Here is a 21,147-nt window from a genome sequence, read left to right as displayed (position 1 = left end):
CACCTATTGAGCACCCCTGGTCTAGGACTACCATTGGGTCATGATCCAATTTTTGTTTAGTTGCGGAACAGACAGGGCAAGATTATGCTATGTGCATCAAGGTTTAAACAAGTTGCTGCTTGGGGGGAGGGGGGGAGAGCATTGCTGCCCAATCACCATTATAGCCATACCCTTTGGTATTTATAAATCAGGCAGCAGTAACTAGAGCCTCTAAAAAAATTTGGGAACAACTGTACTTGGGTGTTTGCATCCTGGGCAGTTGTGTTCTCGTCAAGTGCGTCCCAGTCATTAGTGTCTCTGGACATTTACACCTCCTTGTTTTTTGTGTCCCAGTCATTTGCATCCCACTGTAATTGGGCAACAAACCTTATGTTATATATCCTAAGCCGGTGGTTTTCCAACTTCCCCTCACAATGACCTACCTGTTCTACTGCGAGAGTGCTGCGACCTATCTCCTTCCCCAGCACTGGGCCTCCGCAGGTCTCAGAAGGCACCCGCAGGCCTCTGGAAGCAACTAGAAATCACTTTCACATACATGGAAATAAACCAGAAGTGACTTTCTGGTTGCTTCTGGAGGCTTGCAGAAGCCTTCTGAGGCCTGTGGATGCCTGGTACAGCCTCCAGTTGAGTCTGAAGGGCTCCAATTTGGAGCCAACCGAATGCAAGGTTGGGTGGGAGGGAGCAACCCAGGATCCACTGGACAACAAGATGCGACCCACCAAGTGTGTCACAACCCACAGTGTGATAAACCCTATTCTAAGCCTCTTATCCCTGCCCTAGCCCTAACCCACCTTTTGGTTTTTAAAAATAAAAAAGTCCATCTAATATAAACATACATATATTGGGACACAAATGTTTGGGACACAAAAAGAACAGATGCAAATATCTAAAACCAGAATGTAGTTGACCAGGATACAGTTGTCCAGGATGCTGTCCAGGATTGCTGCCCTCTCACTGGGAAAGAAGGGTTCATCCAGTTGCAGCCTCTTTTCCTGACTCCATTCAAGCAAATGGAATGAAGGAAGGGGCCCTCTTTACTTCAAGGGATTGATGGAAAGTGGGCAGCAAGCAGAAAAAGAGTGGGTGTAAATTGGCTCTGATATCCAAAAGTTCTGGGGTGGGGACTGGGTTTTGCTAAGGGGATTTTCCCCTGTAGCATGGAGCCTTTAGAATTCCAGTGCGCTAGGCAGCCTACTGTACTGCTTATAGGGTTAGGCCAATATTAGGTTGAACATAAACCAAAATGATAGGTCACTTAGGCTGCAATCCTAGCCTCGCTTTCCTGGGAGTAAGTCCCATTGAACACAATAGGACTTACTTCTGAGAAGACCTGCTTAGGATTGTGCCCTAAGGGGTTTGCAGACTATGTTTTGACAGTAGGACAGTTGGATCGACAAGATCCAACCATGAAAAACTCTGCTGTGCAAATAAACCAGGTGGTGCGGTTTCTCCAAAGGTTTTATCATTTTTGCATTGTATTAAGAATGCTGCTTTCTTTGCTAGATTAATCGCAACAGTGTGATAAGTCATGCTTCTATTGTTGCACATGAGCTGGGACATAACCTGGGTATGAATCATGATGATGGGCGTTGTTCAGGATCCTACATTATGCACAGCACAGAGAAGTAAGAGCTCTTAATAATTTCCTATTTTAGGGTATGGGTTGGGGTCTAGCATTGCAATCTTTTGTTGGTGCTCTGATCTATCAGACTGCCTAGGATCAGTTATTGCAGTTCAACACTAGTGTACTGGTGCAACGTGTGCTATAGCAGTGGGACCCAACTCTGAAACTGGGGCTGATCAGGAATGCCCATGTATATTTACTTTGTGTGGCTCTATATGGCTTGCAGCCAGGGTATTTGAGATACTGCCTTCTTCCATACAATCTGGCTTGTCCTCTCTGGCCATCAGAGAGGGCACTTTTACAGGTGCCGCCGCCCATGGAGGTGGTAGGGGTGATATAAAGGAATGGGACCTTCTCCATAGTGGCACTAACTCTATGGAATTCCCTCCCTCTTAGTTTATGGAATTCCCTCCCTCTTAGTTTACAAACCGCTCCCTCCTTAGAGGCTTCCAGTGAGGCCTAAAAATATTTCATTTTACTCTAGGGTTTTGAGTTTTTAATGGAGATTCTCAGGGTTTTTATGCTTATTAGTTTTATGGTACATTTTTAATTGCCTACTAGTGGTTTTTCTGCTTTTTATCACATTTGGCTTTCAGTGAGATTCTTAGGTTGTTTTCTAGATTTTAGGATTTTCTGGTGTTTTAATATTTATATTTTTAAAAAATTTATAATGTCTATATTTTTAATTGTATCTGGAAACTGCTTCGAATACCTGGTGGGGGGGATAAAGCAAGGTATGTATGTATGTATGTATGTACAAACATACAAATTGCACAATAGTCAATCCAAACTGCACTGTAATTATTAAGTACTTTACTTTGAAAACTGACCCTGACAATTAAGCTCGAAGACCCTGTTTGACTTTCATCCAGTGCTACTGCATCTCTAGTTTGTTGAACTGGGAAGTAATTGATATTTTTCAAGACCATGATCTTGTAAGGCTTGTAGCCACAGGATAGGGAACATGCAGCTTTGTAGAATTCCATATAGGAATCAAAGGCAATCTTGTGCTTTCTAGTGGGTCCAAGAACTTCAGTACCTGCAGTTCCAGTGACTTTGAACACCTCATCTTGAGAGGTGGTGGAGCCTGTCTTAGAAATGCACCTGAACCAAGTGACGTTTACACAGAACCTGTCTGTGGCAATAACATTCTAGATAAGAATGAAGAATGTGATTGTGGCACACCCAAAGTAAGTGTTCTTTAAAGTTATGTAAATTTAGCATACAGTGCATTCATTTCTCCTTTCTCCCCTAGCTTCACCTGCTGCAGCAATATTGTAGTAGCATTTTCAACCCATTATAATTCTAGGATGAGGAGAAGCAAGGAGTGGAGAAAATTGGAGCCGATGCCCGGGCTCCCTGTCGCTCCCATAAGCGTGGAGGTTTCCACTGCTCTCGACTGTGTACTGTATTTCATTTCCTCTCTCACTAATTGGGCATGTGTAGACAGTAAGTATATGCAAGGAGAGTGTGCAATCAGAGTAAAAATCCCAGAAATTACATGAGGAAGGGAAGGCTTTGGTGTATAGTTCATCATCTTTGGCGACTTCCTCATGTAACTTCTCCTATTCCTAGCTAGAAAAGTGTGCTTTAAAAATTTCTTATTTGTACCTAAAAATAAGATCTTGTGGAGATAACAATTTCAAATATCTTAATCATAACCCAGTTAGCAAAGTGTTGGTCTTAGTGGCATCTTGCTAATGGAAGTCTTTTTTTGACAATTTAGCTCTGAAATCATTTTCTTCCTAGGAGTGTACCAACCCTTGTTGTGATGCTGCCACTTGCAAACTAAAAGCTGGATCAGAATGTGCTCAGGGCATGTGCTGTCAAGATTGTAAGGTAGGCAAGATTGTTTGTTGTGTTCACTTATTTGTATCATTTAAGTGTGTAAGGCTTTAATTTAGCATTAAATTGAATTCTTCATCATTCATGTATACGTATTGCTTATTTACTTGAGCATAATTACTCCAAAGGTTTATTTATAACAGTGTCAGTATGGCTGACAACTACATTCTTGGGAATGTAAAGAAAGGAAGATAAAGTTGTGAGCAGATAAGAGCAAAAAGGATTTCTCTTTGAAACATTGTCTTGCATCCTCCTGAAAGATAAACTTCCATGCTGACTGCATAAAACTGTTTGGATTGTTTGGATCTGTTCATGCTCAAAATAACCCATGTGTAGGTTATGTGGAGAAGTAGGTTATGTGGGTTATGTGGTTGTATGTGGTTATGTGGAGAAGTAGGTTAAGTAGGTTATGTGGGTTAAGTAGGTTATGTGAGTTAAGTAGGTTATGTGGAGAAGTAGGAGAAGAAGAAGGAGTAGGTTATGTGGACTGTTTAGACTGTTTGGATCTGTTCATGCTCAAAATAACCCATGTGTAGGTTATGTGGAGAATTGAGACTCTCCCCCTTTATTTACAATGGTAGAATAAACAATTCAGGACCATGGTATGCATGATTTCATACACATAGGTTGCACCAGGAATACTTATGGTTTTGAAAGTTAAATAGAAGCCCTTAGATAGCAGTCCTCATTAGGGGGGAATATTTAACCCTTTGCTGCACTCCTCACTAAAACACAGTCCTGATGTTGCTATTAGCTTTGGAACTGATGAAGACTTTTCCTCCAAGCTTGATAGTCGCTTAGGATGTGCAGTTTTTGTTGGGACCACAGTATGGTGGGAGAATATTAAAGACCCCTCCCCTGTGAGCAGTGGTCCTGGTTACATCCTCTCCCCCCCCCACACAGTTGTTATGTAAATTTTTAAAAAATTCCAAACATGGGACCAAACTGAGGTTCAACATAAAGTGCATTTTTTTCTTCTACAATGAATGGTGGTAATACCCTGTGATAACAATATAGTGGTTATATAGTTATACTAATCATACTTAGCCACATGGAAAACTACCCACAAAAGTCGACTGCATGTATGCAAAAAAAAAAAAACAAACCACGCTGTGCACATGCAGAATTTTTGTCTGTGTTTGTTTTTTTTCTTCATTGAAGCTCCCTGTCCTAGACTGCCAAATTGAGCAATTTAGCGCAGGGTGCTGCTTTAGAGAACCTGCAGATAAAAGTCCTAAACCAAAAGCCCACACAGATCTCTTGAGTGCACAAAAGGCTTTTGGAATGTAGCTGTGGTTAATAACCATAGATTCTCCTTCTATCACTTCTACCCTCAACTCATACACAATCCTTTTTCAAATAAAAAGGCCTAAGGATCTTCCAGCTTTCCTTCTTTCACATGAACTTTATATGAGGGAAACTTTATGCTATAAGCCCTTCTTTTCTGCTTGCTACTAAATAATCTTTGCTGAGATGGAGAAAGCAAGATTTTGTTACTGGCCAAAGGAGTATTGTGGTCAGCAGCATTGCAAGGTCCACCACAAAAGCAGCTTCTTCTGCTTTTAAACAATAGGTAGAAGAAAAAACCATGGTATTGCTATGGTTAGAGGGTCTGCATCTCTTGTGTTGTTTTTTTTTAAGTACTTCTTTTAAAGGCATAGAACTCCTGTGCTGTATTGATTCTAGCAAGCCTTGCAGTGCACCCCTTTGCTGAACTTTGGCACCATGGCATCTCCTTCTTTTTCACCTGCTGTGGTTAGTGGCATATTTTCTTCTCCTCCAGTATCGCTTAATGCAGCTTTTCTCAAACTTTGGGTTGGGACCCACTCGGTGGGTTGTGAGCTAATTTCAGGTGGGTCCCCATTCATTTCAATATTTTATTTTAAATATATTAGACTTGATGCTACCCTGGTATGTGGCTACATTTGGGGAAATGTTGCAGACCTGTACTTTTAACAGGTTATTATGTATATTCTTTTAACAATGATAGTCAATAGGACTTACTCCTGGGTAAGTGTGAGTAGGATTGCAGCCTAGGATTGTTAAAAATGTTCCTGCTTGATGATGTCACTTCCACTCATGACATCACTTCCTGTGGGTCCTGACAGATTCTCATTCTAAAAAGTGGGTCCTAATGCTAAATGTGAGAAGTGCTGACTTAATGTATTGTCATAATTTCCTGTTTTTCAAAGAAAAATTATATAAAATTACATTGTTTTTCTAGTTTAAAGCAGCAGGTGTGGTATGCAGATCGAAAATGAATGTCTGTGATCTCCCCGAGTATTGCAATGGGACATATCCCTACTGTCCAGAAGATGTGTATATCATGAATGGCCACCCATGTAATAATTTGAAAGAATACTGCTATAGTGGAATTTGTCAGAGTTATGATTCTCAGTGTGAAACCCTTTTTGGGAAAGGTACGTTTTTACATGGCCTCTGGGCCATGTCATGATACTGGTTCAAAGTAGGCAGAAACTGCCATGTAGAAAGTGTTTCTATGGAGAGAATGGATTATGTTTCACAAATATGGTATTTGTCATTTTTATAGGAGCTAAGAAAGGACCAGATATTTGTTTCACTGTGGCCAATAGTAAAGGAGACAGATTTGGTAATTGTGGGATGTCAGGAGGACGATTCGTTAAATGTACCCAGGCGTAAGTAATCGGGAAGATTACTTTTATCTGTAAATAGCAGTCTAATTGTTCTTAAGGCTTCCTTACTTTGAGGTGCCAGGTCTCATTTTAGGAGACATCTTGTTGATTTTTTATTTCTTTGAGAAAAAAGAAACCTCCTGTCTTCACTGTTGAAAATGTTGTTCTTGTTAATTGTTATTTGCACCAGTATCTCCCTTGCAAATAAGGAAAGTCAAGTATAACGGTTCAAAGAATGGAAAAAGTGTCCCTATCCCTATTCTCTTGATCAAATGGTTTAACTTGCTCAGATCAAAACTTGGTTCTCCTTGATACATAGAACTGAGTTGGAGGTCTGAAGCTGAGCCACATCGCCTAGCTACAGTCCAAGTTCTCCCTTTCACTTATAATGGGTTTCTAAGGAGTCCAAGCCTCCTCATGCCATGTCAACCTGCTAGTTGGCTGACATTTTACACACACTTGTCCCTTGGTGTTTATTAAAAATTGGCACAAGCAACTCAAATATGTATGTTTGCATAAATATGTGAGGTATTTTGGTATTTGACCCAGTGCGTCCCACTCATCTTACATTTGCATTTTGAAGCCCTAGGAGTACCAAAAGGCATTTCCAATGTGCGAATGCATTTAGAGACTGGCCAGTTGAGGGTTGAGTCCAGAATATGGATTTCCATCATATTATACTAGCTAACAGCCCAGTCCTGAGCTGCCCATTGCACCAGGGCTGCCACAGCGCCAAAATGGCTGCCACAGCACACTGCACGCAACAGGGCAGTCATCCGTGGCTCCTCAGGGGAAGGGGACTTTTGTAAGGCAAGTAACCCCACAATGGGGCTACCTGAGTCTGCTGCAACCCTTGGGCTGCCATAGAACCAAGATCCTGCGGCCTGACACAGAGGCTCTGGATGCGAGGGAGTGGAGCTCCTGCCTCCCTCCTGCCCTGCTCCTTCCCGGCATGCCTCCTCCGCACCCTCTTTCTTTCCTCTCCCCCCCCACCCCTCCCCACCTCCCACATGCTCCCACCTACCTCTCCACCAGCTGGCAGTTTGGGTGGCTGCAGAACGGTGGAGCAGCCCAGCACTAGTCCACTGGCGCTAGCCCAGCACTGGCCAACTTGGTGCTGTGGGCTGCTGACAACCCACATGTTTGCAACACTCAGCACCAGTGTAGGACCTGTTGTAAGAGCTCAGGATTGGGCTCTGAGACTGCTTTTTTGCTCACTTGGCCTTGCTCCTCTAACTCTACAGGACAACTATAAATCTAGCTGGTCTAAGATCATCTAGCAGAAACTGGCCACCATTGGCTTCTCCTTGAAGGCTTGCTCTATATGGGCTTTGATCAGGCAAAGGCAGCTATAATTATGGACCTGGAGCCATAAAGCGCAATCCTAACCATCTTTCCAGCTGCCAAGAGGGCATGTGCTGCATCTTGCAGTTGGGGAGCAGTCACGGAGGCCTCCTCAAGGTAAGGCAATGTTTGTTCCCTTACCTCCAAGTTGCATTGCCCTTATGTCAGTGCTGAAATGTTGGTTAGGATTGCGGCCTTAGCAATGTAACAGAATTCTACATTAGTGAAGAGCGTAGATATATTGTCTCCCCTGTCTCCTACCTCACTCAGTGGAGATACCAAAATATAGAAGGGCATTTACAGTGGCTCGTTGCAGCTGGCTTCCTTCAGCTAATGTAGAGGGTCGCTATAAAAAGACATCATTCGCTGAGTGGCTCAGGCCAAACTGAGGATCATGGATCATTCGTCCATGTGGCTCAGGCCAAACTGAAACTGTTGATCATGTTCTACCAGACTACATTTTATAGAGATATTCGTGCTGTTTTTATTTCCCCACTACTGAACAGGTTCCAGGGGCACACAAGACAATTTCTTAAGCTTCTGCTTCTATCACATTGTAATCCATTGTTTAGTGTGGCCAAGTTTCTGTTGAATGTCCAGAAAAGGATGGTAGACTGTGACAATCCACCTCTATTAGGTGTGACACCTTATATTGGACACCAAAAGGGGGATTAATGTCTTAAATTGGAATACCTTCTTTGAAAGGGAGTTACAGTAAGCGGGGTGGGAGATTTTATGTTTCTATATTTATGTTTTATATTTACTTTTACTTCTTATTAATATATTTACTATTTACTTTTAACTTTGACTTTAGCCCAACTTTGTAGGTGTAGTTTTAGGCTATTTTAACCTTTTTGATTTGCTCCTTTTTAAAAAAATCCCATTTAGGATATAAGCTTAGTTTTAATCCATTTGGAGCTTATGTAGAGCATGTAGCTGATTATGTTGTATAGCATTGATTTTTTTCTTCGCTGGTCTGAGACCGTAATAAAGATTTTTTTTTTTGCAGGGATAGTCTGTGCGGCAAGATTCACTGCACATCTTACAGTTACCAAAATCTTCCTTCCCAATATTACCATCAGACACAAAATGGTATTTCATGTGTGTCTACTACCTTTGACCTAGGGTCAGATGTCCCTGATCCTGCTCTAGTTCAGAAAGGTACTGCTTGTGACAAAGGGAAGGTAAGGGAATTCTCTGCACCTTTCCAACCCCTGTTCGGTGGCAGAGTTGTGATCAAAATGGAGATTCCATGAGGCCTCATTGTGCCTATGTATCTATAGAGCCAACTGGGGTGGTTGCTCCTGGCAGCAGATGGGGGAGGGAGGCCACGTATTTCTGTCCACCTGCCTCTGCTCAGCCACTCTCTGAATTCCTCTGAAAGGAAAAAGAGGGAGAGACCAGAATAGGAAGGTGTGAAGAAGAGGAGAGTGGTGAACTGAAGTGTCTTTTTCTAATCTCACGGATAGGAGGATAGAAAATAGCACACAACCAAGGAAGGGAGAGCAGCACTTGCCATTGCAAGTTTTGGGTCTACTCTATATCTACTGCACTGCAGTATATCTATATATGCATTGCATCTCTATATCTATATCTGCATTGCAGTTTTGTTTTTAGGGTTGTCAGACCTCTTTTTGTCTGTTCTCCTGTACCTTTACCACCTGTGGAATGGGCAAAAACGATAGTTTCCCACTACAAGAAGGAAACTTGGAAAGACACATGTGTGTGCTTCCCCTTCCTCACACATGAGAGAAGGAGAGTGAAAACTTTCACTTGACAAACAAACCTTGGTTCTGTGTTACATTATGTATATACACAGTAGGGAGGCTGCATTTGTTAACCAATTAGAGTAAAAATAGGCCAGGGTATCAAACTGTGACCAAACCACAATTTTGTTTTCACTCTAGTTATTTAATAAACTGCAGTTCCCTGAGTTCATACATAACGGTAGTAGTTCTTAAAGTGAAATGGGAAGCATTCACCTTTGACCACCTGTGCACAAAGAGAGAGGAGAGTGCATATGAAAGCCTACAGCTCATTGAAGCTGCAATCCTATGCACACTTTCCTGGAAGTAAGCCCCATTGAACAGCATTTGACTTACTTATGAGTAGCCATGCATAAGATTGTGCTGTGAAACTTGTAGAGGGAAATCATGGATTGCCATTAATCTTGGTGGATATCTCAGTTTTACAGTTTTATATGTTTAAAGATGTGGCATACTTTAATATTTTATTTTAAAACTTATTCCCTGTTTTTGCAGGCTTGTGTTGATTACAAGTGTGTGAATGCAAGTCAACTTGGCTACGTTGGTGATGTAAAAAGCAAATGTAATGACCATGCAGTAAGTAAGCTGATGATGACATTTCAGTGGTACAGAAGAAAAGGATTGTATCCTAATACCATAGGATGGTTCAAGTACCAAAACAGAAAATATTTATGTGTGATTTTTATCACAAGCAGAACCCTTTGTTGTAGAGGGTAGGCACCAGGCATTTTGCTATCGGTTTTGTGAGACCTACTTAATCTTGCTTTCAGACCAGTTTCAGAACTGCTACAATAACTGCACTAGATTCTGAACCCATTTGGGTGGTAAGTCTCCTCCTCAAGCATGTTGCATAGTGAAATCAGGTGACAACAGTTGGCAGTCCTTCTTACCCCTTCTGTGCATGGCAACCTTATCGTGTGAAATCTGTGCAAACTGAAGAGTTCACCCAACCACCTTTGGGCCAGGAGGTACTTATCATCATAGTTTGTATAGTTATCAGCAGGGATGGGAACTCAAGCCCATGACTTGAACTCAAATTGCAAAAATGTGCGTTTTTGGTGATTCATGGACTTGTGAGTCGTGTGCATGGAAAACTCTGAAAAACACTTGAGACAGGGGCCCCCTGACTCAGCACTCGTCCCCACGTGCACAGACTCGAGTCTGCCTGTGTCTGGGTGTGCTTGCTTACTGTTTTCGCGGCATGAAATTCCTCATGGGGCCAGCATTCAGACCAGGCGATTAGCAGGGAGTTCCAGCTACGAGGCAGGGAAGGGTTAATGTTTTCCTCTTGGAATGAATAGGAGGAGGAGTGGCGGGAGCTGGCTTTTTCCCCATTTTTGATAGGAATTAAGGAATGGATGATCATTGAATACAGGAGGAGGAGCCCAAGGGGGTTCTTGCCTTACGATTGGCTGGAGAAGCCCAGGGAGGGGGAGGGAGGCAGTTTGTAGTGATCATGCTTGCCAACCTCATGGCATGATTGCTGTAAGCTCTGTTGTTTCTTGGGAGGAGGGAGACTCATTGAATGACTGGCTTCAGTGGGACTACTTCTGAGTAAAGCTGCCAAGGATTGGGTCATCCTGGTTAGCCTCGAAGCTGCTGCGTGTGATGCTCCTCCCTCTTGCTGCTTCTGTCCCAATTCTCATGCAGTCTGTCTTACCCCCTCCCACCCTCTTTACAGATGGGATGGGGCAGCAGGATGAACTCTCACACACACACCCGCACACAGAACCCCGGATTTTCAGTGGTGACCTTTTTAAGGGGGGGGGGCAACTTGACTCAAGTCCTTTAGAGTCATGAAGGGGTGACTCAGCCACTCAGAAAGTGCCCCTGTTATGACTCTTTTTCAAGTTGAGTCACGGGGGGCAGTGACTCTAGACTCAACTCATGTTAAGCCCTGCTGAATTTTCCCATCCCTGGTTATTTGTTGGGCTCATCGCTTAATCAGGACTCTGTGTTCTTTATCTCATAGTGTAGAGATTTCATACTGTAGTGTCAAAGGTGGATTGAGACCTGTGGGTGCCTCTCTCCCCTGGAGGTTGTCCCAAGAGGGCAGGTCCACATCAGAGGGGTTGGCATATGCCTTCTGAGGTGCTGAGAGGTAAAAAAGGGACCCAAAACACAACAGATAATGGCCAGGGACATGCTGCTTAGAGATTTTATTGGTACTTTTGCCACCAGGTGTTTCCTCCACTTCCATTATGGTATCCCCCAAAGTCTCCTTCTGCTCATGGAAACCAACTGATGGTCTACAACTTATTAGATAGACCATCTTTGGACTGGGCATGTTTGCAGGTGCCAGGGTGTGGAACTGGTGAGGCATCCTTGGCTAGCCACCCCTTAGTCTCAGCCTAGTAGCCTTTGGTCAGGTCCCTCAAAGCCTCTTTTTCCCTTGCCTTTCTCCTGTTTCACCTTCATTTCCTCCCTCTCCCCTTGCCTTCAGTTCAAGGCTTTGCTCTCCTCTTCCTTGCTGCTCTGCCCACCTGCTTTCCTCCCATCACATTTGTCTGTTCTTTTCTTGCTACCTTCCCTTCCTTCTGTCTCCTCTTCCTTTCTGCTTGCTCCTCCATCTCCATAATGAACCTCTGTGAGAATAATTTCACCCTTGCTTGTAGTCTACATGTAAGGTGGGCTAATGCAGTATTTTAAATTATAGAGTATTTGCTGCGAATGAGACTGCCCATCCCATGGGCTCACATACCCCCTCCTCTTTTGTGCATCTGAGGAAGAGAAGCTTTTGCTTTAAAAATAAGCACAGTTCTGCCTTACATCCAAATCCAGTTCTGTCTTACATTCAAATGTACTTCTATGTTGCATTCAAACTCAGAGAAATGTGGTTTATTTTAATGGTTTGCTTGTAGGTTTTCTTTATATTAAAAAAAATTTCATAATTATGAAACATGCTGAATCTGGGAAAGCAAAGTTTGAACTCCTCTCATGGCTCCAAAAAAGTTTTGATTACATCTTCCTTCATTCTGCTCCATTTTTGAAAATATAGGTATTGAACAATAAAGGCAATTGCCATTGTGATCCTGGATGGGCACCACCTTTTTGTGACAAATCTGGCTATGGTGGCAGCATAGACAGTGGGCCAACTCATATTGGTAAGAATCAGAAATCTTTCATTCTGTCTGATGTCATAAGTGACGTAATTCTGACAAAAGTAATTAACATAGTACTTCCTACATGTATGAATACCTTTAATATGTATTAAATACCATTAATATGTATTAAATGTATTAAAGGTAATACATTTCCCTAATAATACATTAGAAGGGTTTCCCAAAAACCCTTCTAAAAACTCTGTTACTTCCTCGATTCCTTTATACCAGTTCTTCCTCAAACTGTGGGTTGGGACCCACTAGATGGGTGGCAAGCCAGTTTGAGGTGGGTCCCCACTCATTTCAGTATTTTATTTTTAATATATTAGGCAAATGTGACTGCATTTGGGGAAATGTTACGGACCTGTACTTTTAACAAGCTGCTATGTATATTCTTGTAACAATGATATTAAATGGAACTTACTCCTAGGTAAGTGTGGGTAGGATTACGGCCTAGGATTTTTTTAAATTTTCTTGCTTTATGATGTCACTTCTGGTCATGACATCATGTCCAGTGAGTCCTGACAGATTCTCATTCTAAAAAGTGGGTCCCATGCTAAATGTGTGAGAACCACTGCTTTATACAAACCCAGGGAGCATTTTTATTGGCAAAGTGGCTGGGGGAGGGGGGGAGATTAGATCTTCTCTCCTCCAGCATAACATTTTTAATTCTAAATTACAAGCAAAACAGTAATTTTCATTTGCCCTTGTGTCTTAGATACGTCACTTCGAGATGGACTGTTAGTGTTTTTCCTGCTTGTGTTGCCTGTGATAATTCTAGGAGTGATTGCAGTTGTCAAAAGGGATGCAATTCAGAGAAGGCTCTGCAGAGAATGTAGAAGACGCCAAAGGTATGAAATGAATGATCATAATAAACAGGATGGGTGACATCTGTAACAAGACTGAGATGGAGTGTGATAACAATAAACAGCTGCAAAACATTTTATCTAAAGTAGGGATATCCATTTTGAAGCCTCTGACTACAATGTTTTATTTGTGGTTGAGGAGGAAGATGCTTCAGGTAATAAGATGCCACTGTGTTTAGGGCCTACACCTGTCCTTACACAATCAAAGGGTGCAGTTCATGATCACTCCTTCCAAGCTGCCCTAATAGTTGTGTTCCATTTGTTGCAAAATTCAAGAGCATCTGATCATCAAAGCCAGGATAGTTTATTACAGTGGAGCTTAGAAGCAACCACTATGGATTTTACACTTTGTAAAATAGGCGTTAATCCCTGGCCATTCCCATTCTAAGGTTATACTCACCCCTCAAGGCAATAGAGTGCTTTAAACTGTCAAAAGCATGTAGAATGCAGGCAGGTAGTGGGTTGCCTTTAAAATTGTTTCAGATAGTCCAAAATACAGCTACTTGTCTATTTGTTTGAGTCCTCATATGTCACTGTGATGAATGCCCTGATTTCCCTGCCCCCTATTTTTGCCTATTTTTCTGTATTTTGGGGGTTGAACACTTCTAATTCCTCAGAAATTCCTGTTCAGGTTCAGCAGCTTAAGAAGCTGCTGGGGCATACTTTGCAGGCAACCTTTGCCCTTCTGTTTGAAATTTCATTACATAGCATAGTTTGGGGAAATTCTTCATGTCTGGAGTACTGAGATTGTCATAACTTAGTGTTTGGGCAGCCAAACGTGTCCATCTAGGTCATGGGGTAGGATGAAGTGACCCAAATGGGTTCCACTCCTTCAATCAGGTTGTATGTTCATGATGTAAGCTAGGAAAAGTTATATAAGCGCCAGCCAATAGGCTTTATAGTTCTCTGCCAGGCACCGTACATAAATGAATTAAATGGATGCATTTGCATTTATTTTACATAGGGCGCAATCCTAACCCCTTATGTCAGTGCTTTCCAGCACTGACATAAAGGCAATGCAGCTCTGAGGTCAGGGAACAAACATTCCCTTACTTTGAGAGGGCCTCCGTGAGTGACGCCCAACTGCAGGATGCAGCACACATCCCATTGGCACCGCTATGCCAGTGCTGGAAAGCGCTGACATAAGGGGTTAGGATTGCACCCATAGTATAATTTTTACCTGGATCTTTGTTGAATCCTTGCATGTTTATAGGACCAGAGGACATTTCTCTTTTGTTCTATTCTCAACAAGCCGCTGCCTGCTTTTACTATATCAAAATGGCACCATAAACACTGGGCTGGATACATTCCAAGCAATGCTTTGACTTTGCAGAGTTTTGAAAGAGAAACTTTTCTAAAAGAAACTGAGGAAGGAACTGTCCCCAGTTTAGCAGTCTTGATCATTCTGCTCCTTACAACCATCCTGAAAATTTCACTCAAGATGCTCTGGACTGACTCATACGATGCTTCTTGAGCTGTATGTTCCCAAGTGCCCAGCCATTTTCAGAACTGCTTTTGCCCTCTTGCACAAAGCACCCATGTGCAACCTCTAGTCTGACATAACTGTTTTCCACAGAAAAAAGCATATTTGCTGAGTCTTTGCTCTTCTAGTCTTATATGGGCATAAAATGTAGTCTTTGCCATATGCTTGCTCATTGTTGCCACACTTTCCAATTACTTTCCCTGACAACTTTTCAGTGATGGCAGAAGATGCTCCTGTTCCCCTTTGATATTTTTTCTCATATTCTTACCGACTCTTATCTTGTTTTTGCTTCTTGATAGTTTGCTGCTTATGCTTTTATAATTTTTATATGTTTTCAATTTTTGGTGTTTTCTGTCTTGAATCTGTTGAGATAAAGACAAACATGTATAAAGTCTTTAAATAAACAATAGAGGAAAATAATATATAAAAACACAAAATATTGAAAAAAGGATGTCAGAAGCGAGGTACTGAGAAATGAAGTAATGTGATCAATATCATAATGCATAAATCCATTTTACCAGAACCAAAGTGAGTCTTGAGTGGAAAAAAGAAACATTTGTTCAGATGTTATTTTTACCTACTTGTTTGACTTATGTTCTAAGGGCTAAAGATGCACAGCAAGCAAGACAGAATAACACTCCAAGTGGATCAGCACAACCTAATGCAGTTCATAATGGGAGGGTAAGAGTGTTTCTTTGTTTTGATCAGTTTCCTTTTGAGTTATCACCATGAATGAAACCTTTGCAGCTCTCCATAGCCATTTTTACTCAACATCTCCCATTCAAAATATATCCTTGCAGAACATGAGATCAGTTGTATTGAAAAGATGTGTAGTGTTTGGCTAGAACAGAAAAATTGAGTGGCTTTACTGCTATGACAAGAAGTGTGATTCCTTTTCATTGTGTTTATATATTCATTTTTTTTTTCCTTATCAGCTTGCAGCATCAGGTTCTGGATTCTTTACAATATCTCATTTCCCTGTTTCAAGGTTTGTGCTTGTTTTTAAATGTTTTCAGTAGTTTTGCATGCACTAGTGGCTACAAATAGAGACAATACTTTATTTTAAATTCTGCAAGGGCAGGAGAGATAGCAGCATCAGGGCCCAATCCTATCCAACTTTTCAGCACCAGTGCAGTGGCAGTGCAGCTGTGAGGTTAGGGAACAAATGTTCCAATGCCTTAAGGAGGCCTCTGTGAGTGCCTCCCCACCACAGGATGCAGTGCATGCCCCTCTGGCTCAGCTACATTGGCACTGGAAAACTGGATAGGATTTGACTCTCACTCTTCACTGACAGCCCACTGATGTCATTCCTCAAAGAGCAGAAATCCAAGGAAAGAACTCCTTAACCCCACCTCCCCAGTGTGAAGAACTACACTTTCAGAATTGTCTCATTTTGCATCTCACATTTCACTTCTATTTGCCTGTGTCTTGTCTTATGCACAGCTGAGCTGCATAAGGGTAGGGCTCCGTGGAGTAGGGTGGAAAAGAGTGAAAAAGCTCTTGGTCTGTATCTTGGCATGAGTGTCTAATAATATCATAGAAAGGGAAGGATGTTGTCTGTCGTTCTAGAGATGTATCATTTCCTCTGGAGGAAAGGAACTGGACTCATAATAAGGTCTGGGGCTATACAAAGGACCAAATAGGAAACCTCAGGGCTGAAATCAGCTCCAGGGCTACAGATTGCCTATCCCTACCTTAATGTGTATTGAAACCACTCACTTTCTATCATTATAACTGATCACATAGTTTTAATCCAGTCCTGAAAATTATGAGTTGACGACTTTCTAAAGATGGTTCATGCCTTGGGATAGGACATCAGCAAAAGTAAAAAATATTAACAGTGTTTTCCCATAAGGTGCTTGTAGGAGACCATTCATTCATGGACCATGTGTTTCCCTTGCCTGACATATATACAGTATAGCAGCACTGCTTCACTGCTGTTAGTTACTATCTAGTGATGAAAGGACTGGCCATACTAAAGGCATATTTTGCTACAGCCTTGCACAGCATAATTTCACATTGATTTGGTTGTGGGTTGTGGCTGTTGAGAAGAAGAAATACAAATAAGAATACATCATAGCCTTTGTAGCTATGAGGCACTGTAGTGTTTCACAACTAACATAACATTTCACAAATTGGTAGCGTTTCACAACTAACATCTGTCTTCACGGCAGAAGACCTCGGGCAGATACCGCTGCCCGAACGGCCCCTCCTGACCGAGGAGTTAAGTCAGATAGAGGTTAAAAGAGAAGATGTTTCAGACCTCATTGATAAATTAAAGATCAATAAGTCACCGGGCCCTGATGGCATACACCCAAGGGTTATTAAGGAATTGAAGAATGAAGTTGCAGATCTCTTGACTAAGGTATGCAACTTGTCCCTCAAAACAGCCACGGTACCAGAAGATTGGAGGATAGCAAATGTCACGCCTATTTTTAAAAAGGGAAAGAGGGGGGACCCGGGAAACTATAGGCCGGTCAGCCTAACATCCATACCGGGTAAGATGGTGGAATGCCTCATCAAAGATAGGATCTCAAAACACATAGACGAACAGGCCTTGCTGAGGGAGAGTCAGCATGGCTTCTGTAAGGGTAAGTCTTGCCTCACAAACCTTATAGAATTCTTTGAAAAGGTCAACAGGCATGTGGATGCGGGAGAACCCGTGGACATTATATATCTGGACTTTCAGAAGGCATTTGACACGGTCCCTCACCAAAGGCTACTGAAAAAACTCCACAGTCAGGGAATTAGAGGACAGGTCCTCTCATGGATTGAGAACTGGTTGGAGGCCAGGAAGCAGAGAGTGGGTGTCAATGGGCAATTTTCACAATGGAGAGAGGTGAAAAGCGGTGTGCCCCAAGGATCTGTCCTGGGACCGGTGCTTTTCAACCTCTTCATAAATGACCTGGAGACAGGGTTGAGCAGTGAAGTGGCTAAGTTTGCAGACGACACCAAACTTTTCCGAGTGGTAAAGACCAGAAGTGATTGTGAGGAGCTCCAGAAGGATCTCTCCAGACTGGCAGAATGGGCAGCAAAATGGCAGATGCGCTTCAATGTCAGTAAGTGTAAAGTCATGCACATTGGGGCAAAAAATCAAAACTTTAGATATAGGCTGATGGGTTCTGAGCTGTCTGTGACAGATCAGGAGAGAGATCTTGGGGTGGTGGTGGACAGGTCGATGAAAGTGTCGACCCAATGTGCGGCGGCAGTGAAGAAGGCCAATTCTATGCTTGGGATCATTAGGAAGGGTATTGAGAACAAAACGGCTAATATTATAATGCCGTTGTACAAATCGATGGTAAGGCCACACCTGGAGTATTGTGTCCAGTTCTGGTCGCCGCATCTCAAAAAAGACATAGTGGAAATGGAGAAGGTGCAAAAGAGAGCGACTAAGCTGATTACGGGGCTGGGGCACCTTCCTTATGAGGAAAGGCTACGGCGTTTGGGCCTCTTCAGCCTAGAAAAGAGACGCTTGAGGGGGGACATGATTGAGACATACAAAATTATGCAGGGGATGGACAGAGTGGATAGGGAGATGCTCTTTACACTCTCACATAATACCAGAACCAGGGGACATCCACTAAAATTGAGTGTTGGGCGGGTTAGGACAGACAAAAGAAAATATTTCTTTATTCAGCGCGTGGTCGGTCTGTGGAACTCCTTGCCACAGGATGTGGTGCTGGCGTCTAGCCTAGACGCCTTTAAAAGGGGATTGGACGAGTTTCTGGAGGAAAAATCCATTATGGGGTACAAGCCATGATGTGTATGCGCAACCTCCTGATTTTAGGAATGGGTTAAGTCAGAATGCCAGATGTAGGGGAGAGCACCAGGACGAGGTCTCTTGTTATCTGGTGTGCTCCCTGGGGCATTTGGTGGGCCGCTGTGAGATACAGGAAGCTGGACTAGATGGGCCTATGGCCTGATCCAGTGGGGCTGTTCTTATGTTCTTATGTTCTTATGTTCTAACATACAATTCTACATTGTTAGACTATTTAAGAATAATTTTAAATCCCAATTCAAAATACATTCCTTATGTATGTTCCACTGAAATCAATTAGCGAGACTTCTTTCCAAGTTATTGGTACAAAAATTTCTAGAAGCACTAATTGAGATTTTGTATTGGCCAACCTCTAAAACATGCTACTAAACAAGATCTAACTTTGTTTCTCATTCCCTCAGGCCTCAGGTACAAAGTCAGCTTCGTCCACCTCCGCCAAGGCCTCCTTTACGACCACCAATCCCATCGAGACCTGTGGTCTCAAATGCATCCTGAAGAAGTCTCAAAGATGTTGATGGACTTGGGGAAAAAAATGTGCCTATGCTCAGTCAGCAACATATTTTTTTAAAGTATTATTTTTATCCGCATAAAAAACCTCATTTTCACTGCCAAGCTGCTAAAGTGTTAACTAAAGAATCAGCTTTTATTTCTTTCTAATTAGAAAATGGGTACTAGCAAAATAAGACTGCCTTAGTTATTAGGACACATGAGACTGCATATATTAGGGCATTGACTTCAGAACACATAGAAAATAAGCCTTTCCTCCAACACAACTTTTTTTTCCTATTATTAATCCTTCAACTGCTCTAAATAGATTTTAAAAATGTGAAGAAAATAGAAAAAAACCCTTAAAACTAATTATATACATAAATCAGGTAAGGAGACAATATATTAGTGGAGTGCTTTCCAAACTTCTGCAAGGGTGTTGGGACACCCTAAGTTGTTGCGTGGGAGAGGGGAAGGCAGCAACATGATCCCTAGCATTGCGCTGCTGCTACTGGGGAAGGGAGGGGGGTTTTCTACTTACCTGCAGCCAGTGCTACAGTTCTGGGAGATCCAGGGTATGTGGGGAGCTCTCTGCAGGGCTTCCTGTGTCTGCAAAGGTATAAAAAGGAAAAAAAACAGGCACTTCAGGTTTTCACAATGAAACCAGAAGTGCCTTTTTTGTTTGTTTTTTTAACCTTTTGCAGGCACAGGGAGCCCTGCAGAGGACTTCCTGCACCCCCTGGACCTCTCAGAACTGCAGCAGTGGCTGCAGGTAAGCAGAAAACCCCCCTCCCTTCCCCAGCAGCAGCCCAATCCTGGGGATCATGTTGCTGCTTTCTCCTCTACCCATCTCTTAAAAGGGCATTGACCAGTGCTTCCCAGGCTAGTGGGGTCACGACCCACCAGTTTGGGAACCCCTGCATTAGTACTTTTCCAATATATTTTCTTCCATATTTGCCCCATTTAGCAAAGGTGGTCAGTGCACTGAAGGAGGCATCCATGCACACATAGATTTTCTGGACTGGGTGCATGTGCACAAAAAGGTGGTATGTGTGGAAGAGAAAAAAAAACTATATTCACCATTTGGAGGGGGACTTGAAGAGAGGTACATACATGGTGCTTATATACCCTGCATGCAACACTAACTGAATAGTTAGTAATCTCAGCTTTGACAGCGTTAGTCTGGTTGTGGAAGGGAACTGATTCTTCAGCAGGTGATTGGTATTTTCCAAATTCAGAGTTCTCAGCCATTGGTACGCCAGTGGAGATCATCATGTGCACAGCCCACTGTTGCATGGAAGGATCTGAATACGAGGGTACCTGGGTCAACTGCAACTGTTTTTGTAATGAGCAGCTCAATCCTGAGCTCCCCATTGCACCGGGACTGCCGCGGTGCCAAAACAGCTGACGTAGCATCCTGCACACAATAGGGCAGCCGCCACCGGCTCCTTAGGGGAAGGGGACTTTTGTCCCCTTCCCCTGGGTAAGGCAAGTAGCCCCATAATGGGGCTACCTGATTCTGTGGCAGCCCTTGGGCCCATGGCTTGACTTGGAGGCTCGGGATGTAGAGGACTGCTCCGTCCACCCAGCATGCCTTCTCTGTGCCCTCCCCCCGCCCTGGAATGCCTCCTCCACACCTCCCCCATGCCCCACCAACTGCTGCCCTGCTGTTTGGGCTACCATGGAGCTGTGGGGCAGCGGGGATCCACCGGTGCTGAGCTAGCACCAGCGCTGGACCAGCGCTGAGGGCTGCAGACGTGCCTCATGCACCAGTGGTGGACCGGTGCTAACGGTTGAGGACTGGGCCCTGTGTTGATAGGAAATTTCTAAAGAAATACTTTTTAAGTAGCAGGACAAATGGTTAATATTTTTAAGGATGCCTTTTCTTTTTACATTAAAATGGACAAAGCACTGGTTGAGGCTTAGGTTTACAGGTGTTTGTTTCCTGTGAGTAAGGTAGGCTGTAATCTTTTTCTCACAACCTTCCAAAGTGCCTTTATTTTACATTTAAGAATATACTATTTGACTACTGTGAATTTTATACCTCTAGAATCATTTGTAAGGGCATTTATTTGCACAAGTGAATTTGATTGCTATCATTCCAAGTTAAATGTAATAAAATATAATGGTGCGTGCTGGTGTGTAGTCTAATAACGCTGCTGAGTCATAAGGGTAATTCAAAGGATGTGGATCACTTTGA

General features: G+C 42.8%; 1 protein-coding gene across 3 annotated transcripts in view; it reads left to right on the top strand.

The window, feature by feature from the left end:
* ADAM9 (ADAM metallopeptidase domain 9) overlaps positions 1–19,436 on the top strand; it is a 39,510-nt gene extending 20,074 nt beyond the window's left edge. For all 3 annotated transcript variants that reach the window (XM_066619101.1, XM_066619100.1, XM_066619102.1), the window contains exons 12-23: positions 1,504–1,625; positions 2,643–2,814; positions 3,374–3,463; positions 5,694–5,889; positions 6,021–6,126; positions 8,477–8,651; positions 9,729–9,809; positions 12,232–12,337; positions 13,053–13,185; positions 15,286–15,364; positions 15,619–15,671; positions 18,863–19,436. In XM_066619101.1, the coding sequence (XP_066475198.1) occupies positions 1,504–1,625; positions 2,643–2,814; positions 3,374–3,463; positions 5,694–5,889; positions 6,021–6,126; positions 8,477–8,651; positions 9,729–9,809; positions 12,232–12,337; positions 13,053–13,185; positions 15,286–15,364; positions 15,619–15,671; positions 18,863–18,956 (1,407 nt within the window). In that variant the 3' untranslated portion in view covers positions 18,957–19,436. The remainder of the gene's footprint in view (positions 1–1,503; positions 1,626–2,642; positions 2,815–3,373; positions 3,464–5,693; positions 5,890–6,020; positions 6,127–8,476; positions 8,652–9,728; positions 9,810–12,231; positions 12,338–13,052; positions 13,186–15,285; positions 15,365–15,618; positions 15,672–18,862) is intronic.
* The last annotated feature ends 1,711 nt before the right edge of the window (positions 19,437–21,147 follow it).

The sequence above is a fragment of the Tiliqua scincoides genome, chromosome 3, assembly GCF_035046505.1.
Source record: "Tiliqua scincoides isolate rTilSci1 chromosome 3, rTilSci1.hap2, whole genome shotgun sequence".
NCBI classification, from domain to species: domain Eukaryota; kingdom Metazoa; phylum Chordata; class Lepidosauria; order Squamata; family Scincidae; genus Tiliqua; species Tiliqua scincoides.
This window is presented reverse-complemented; position numbering and strand designations above follow the sequence as displayed.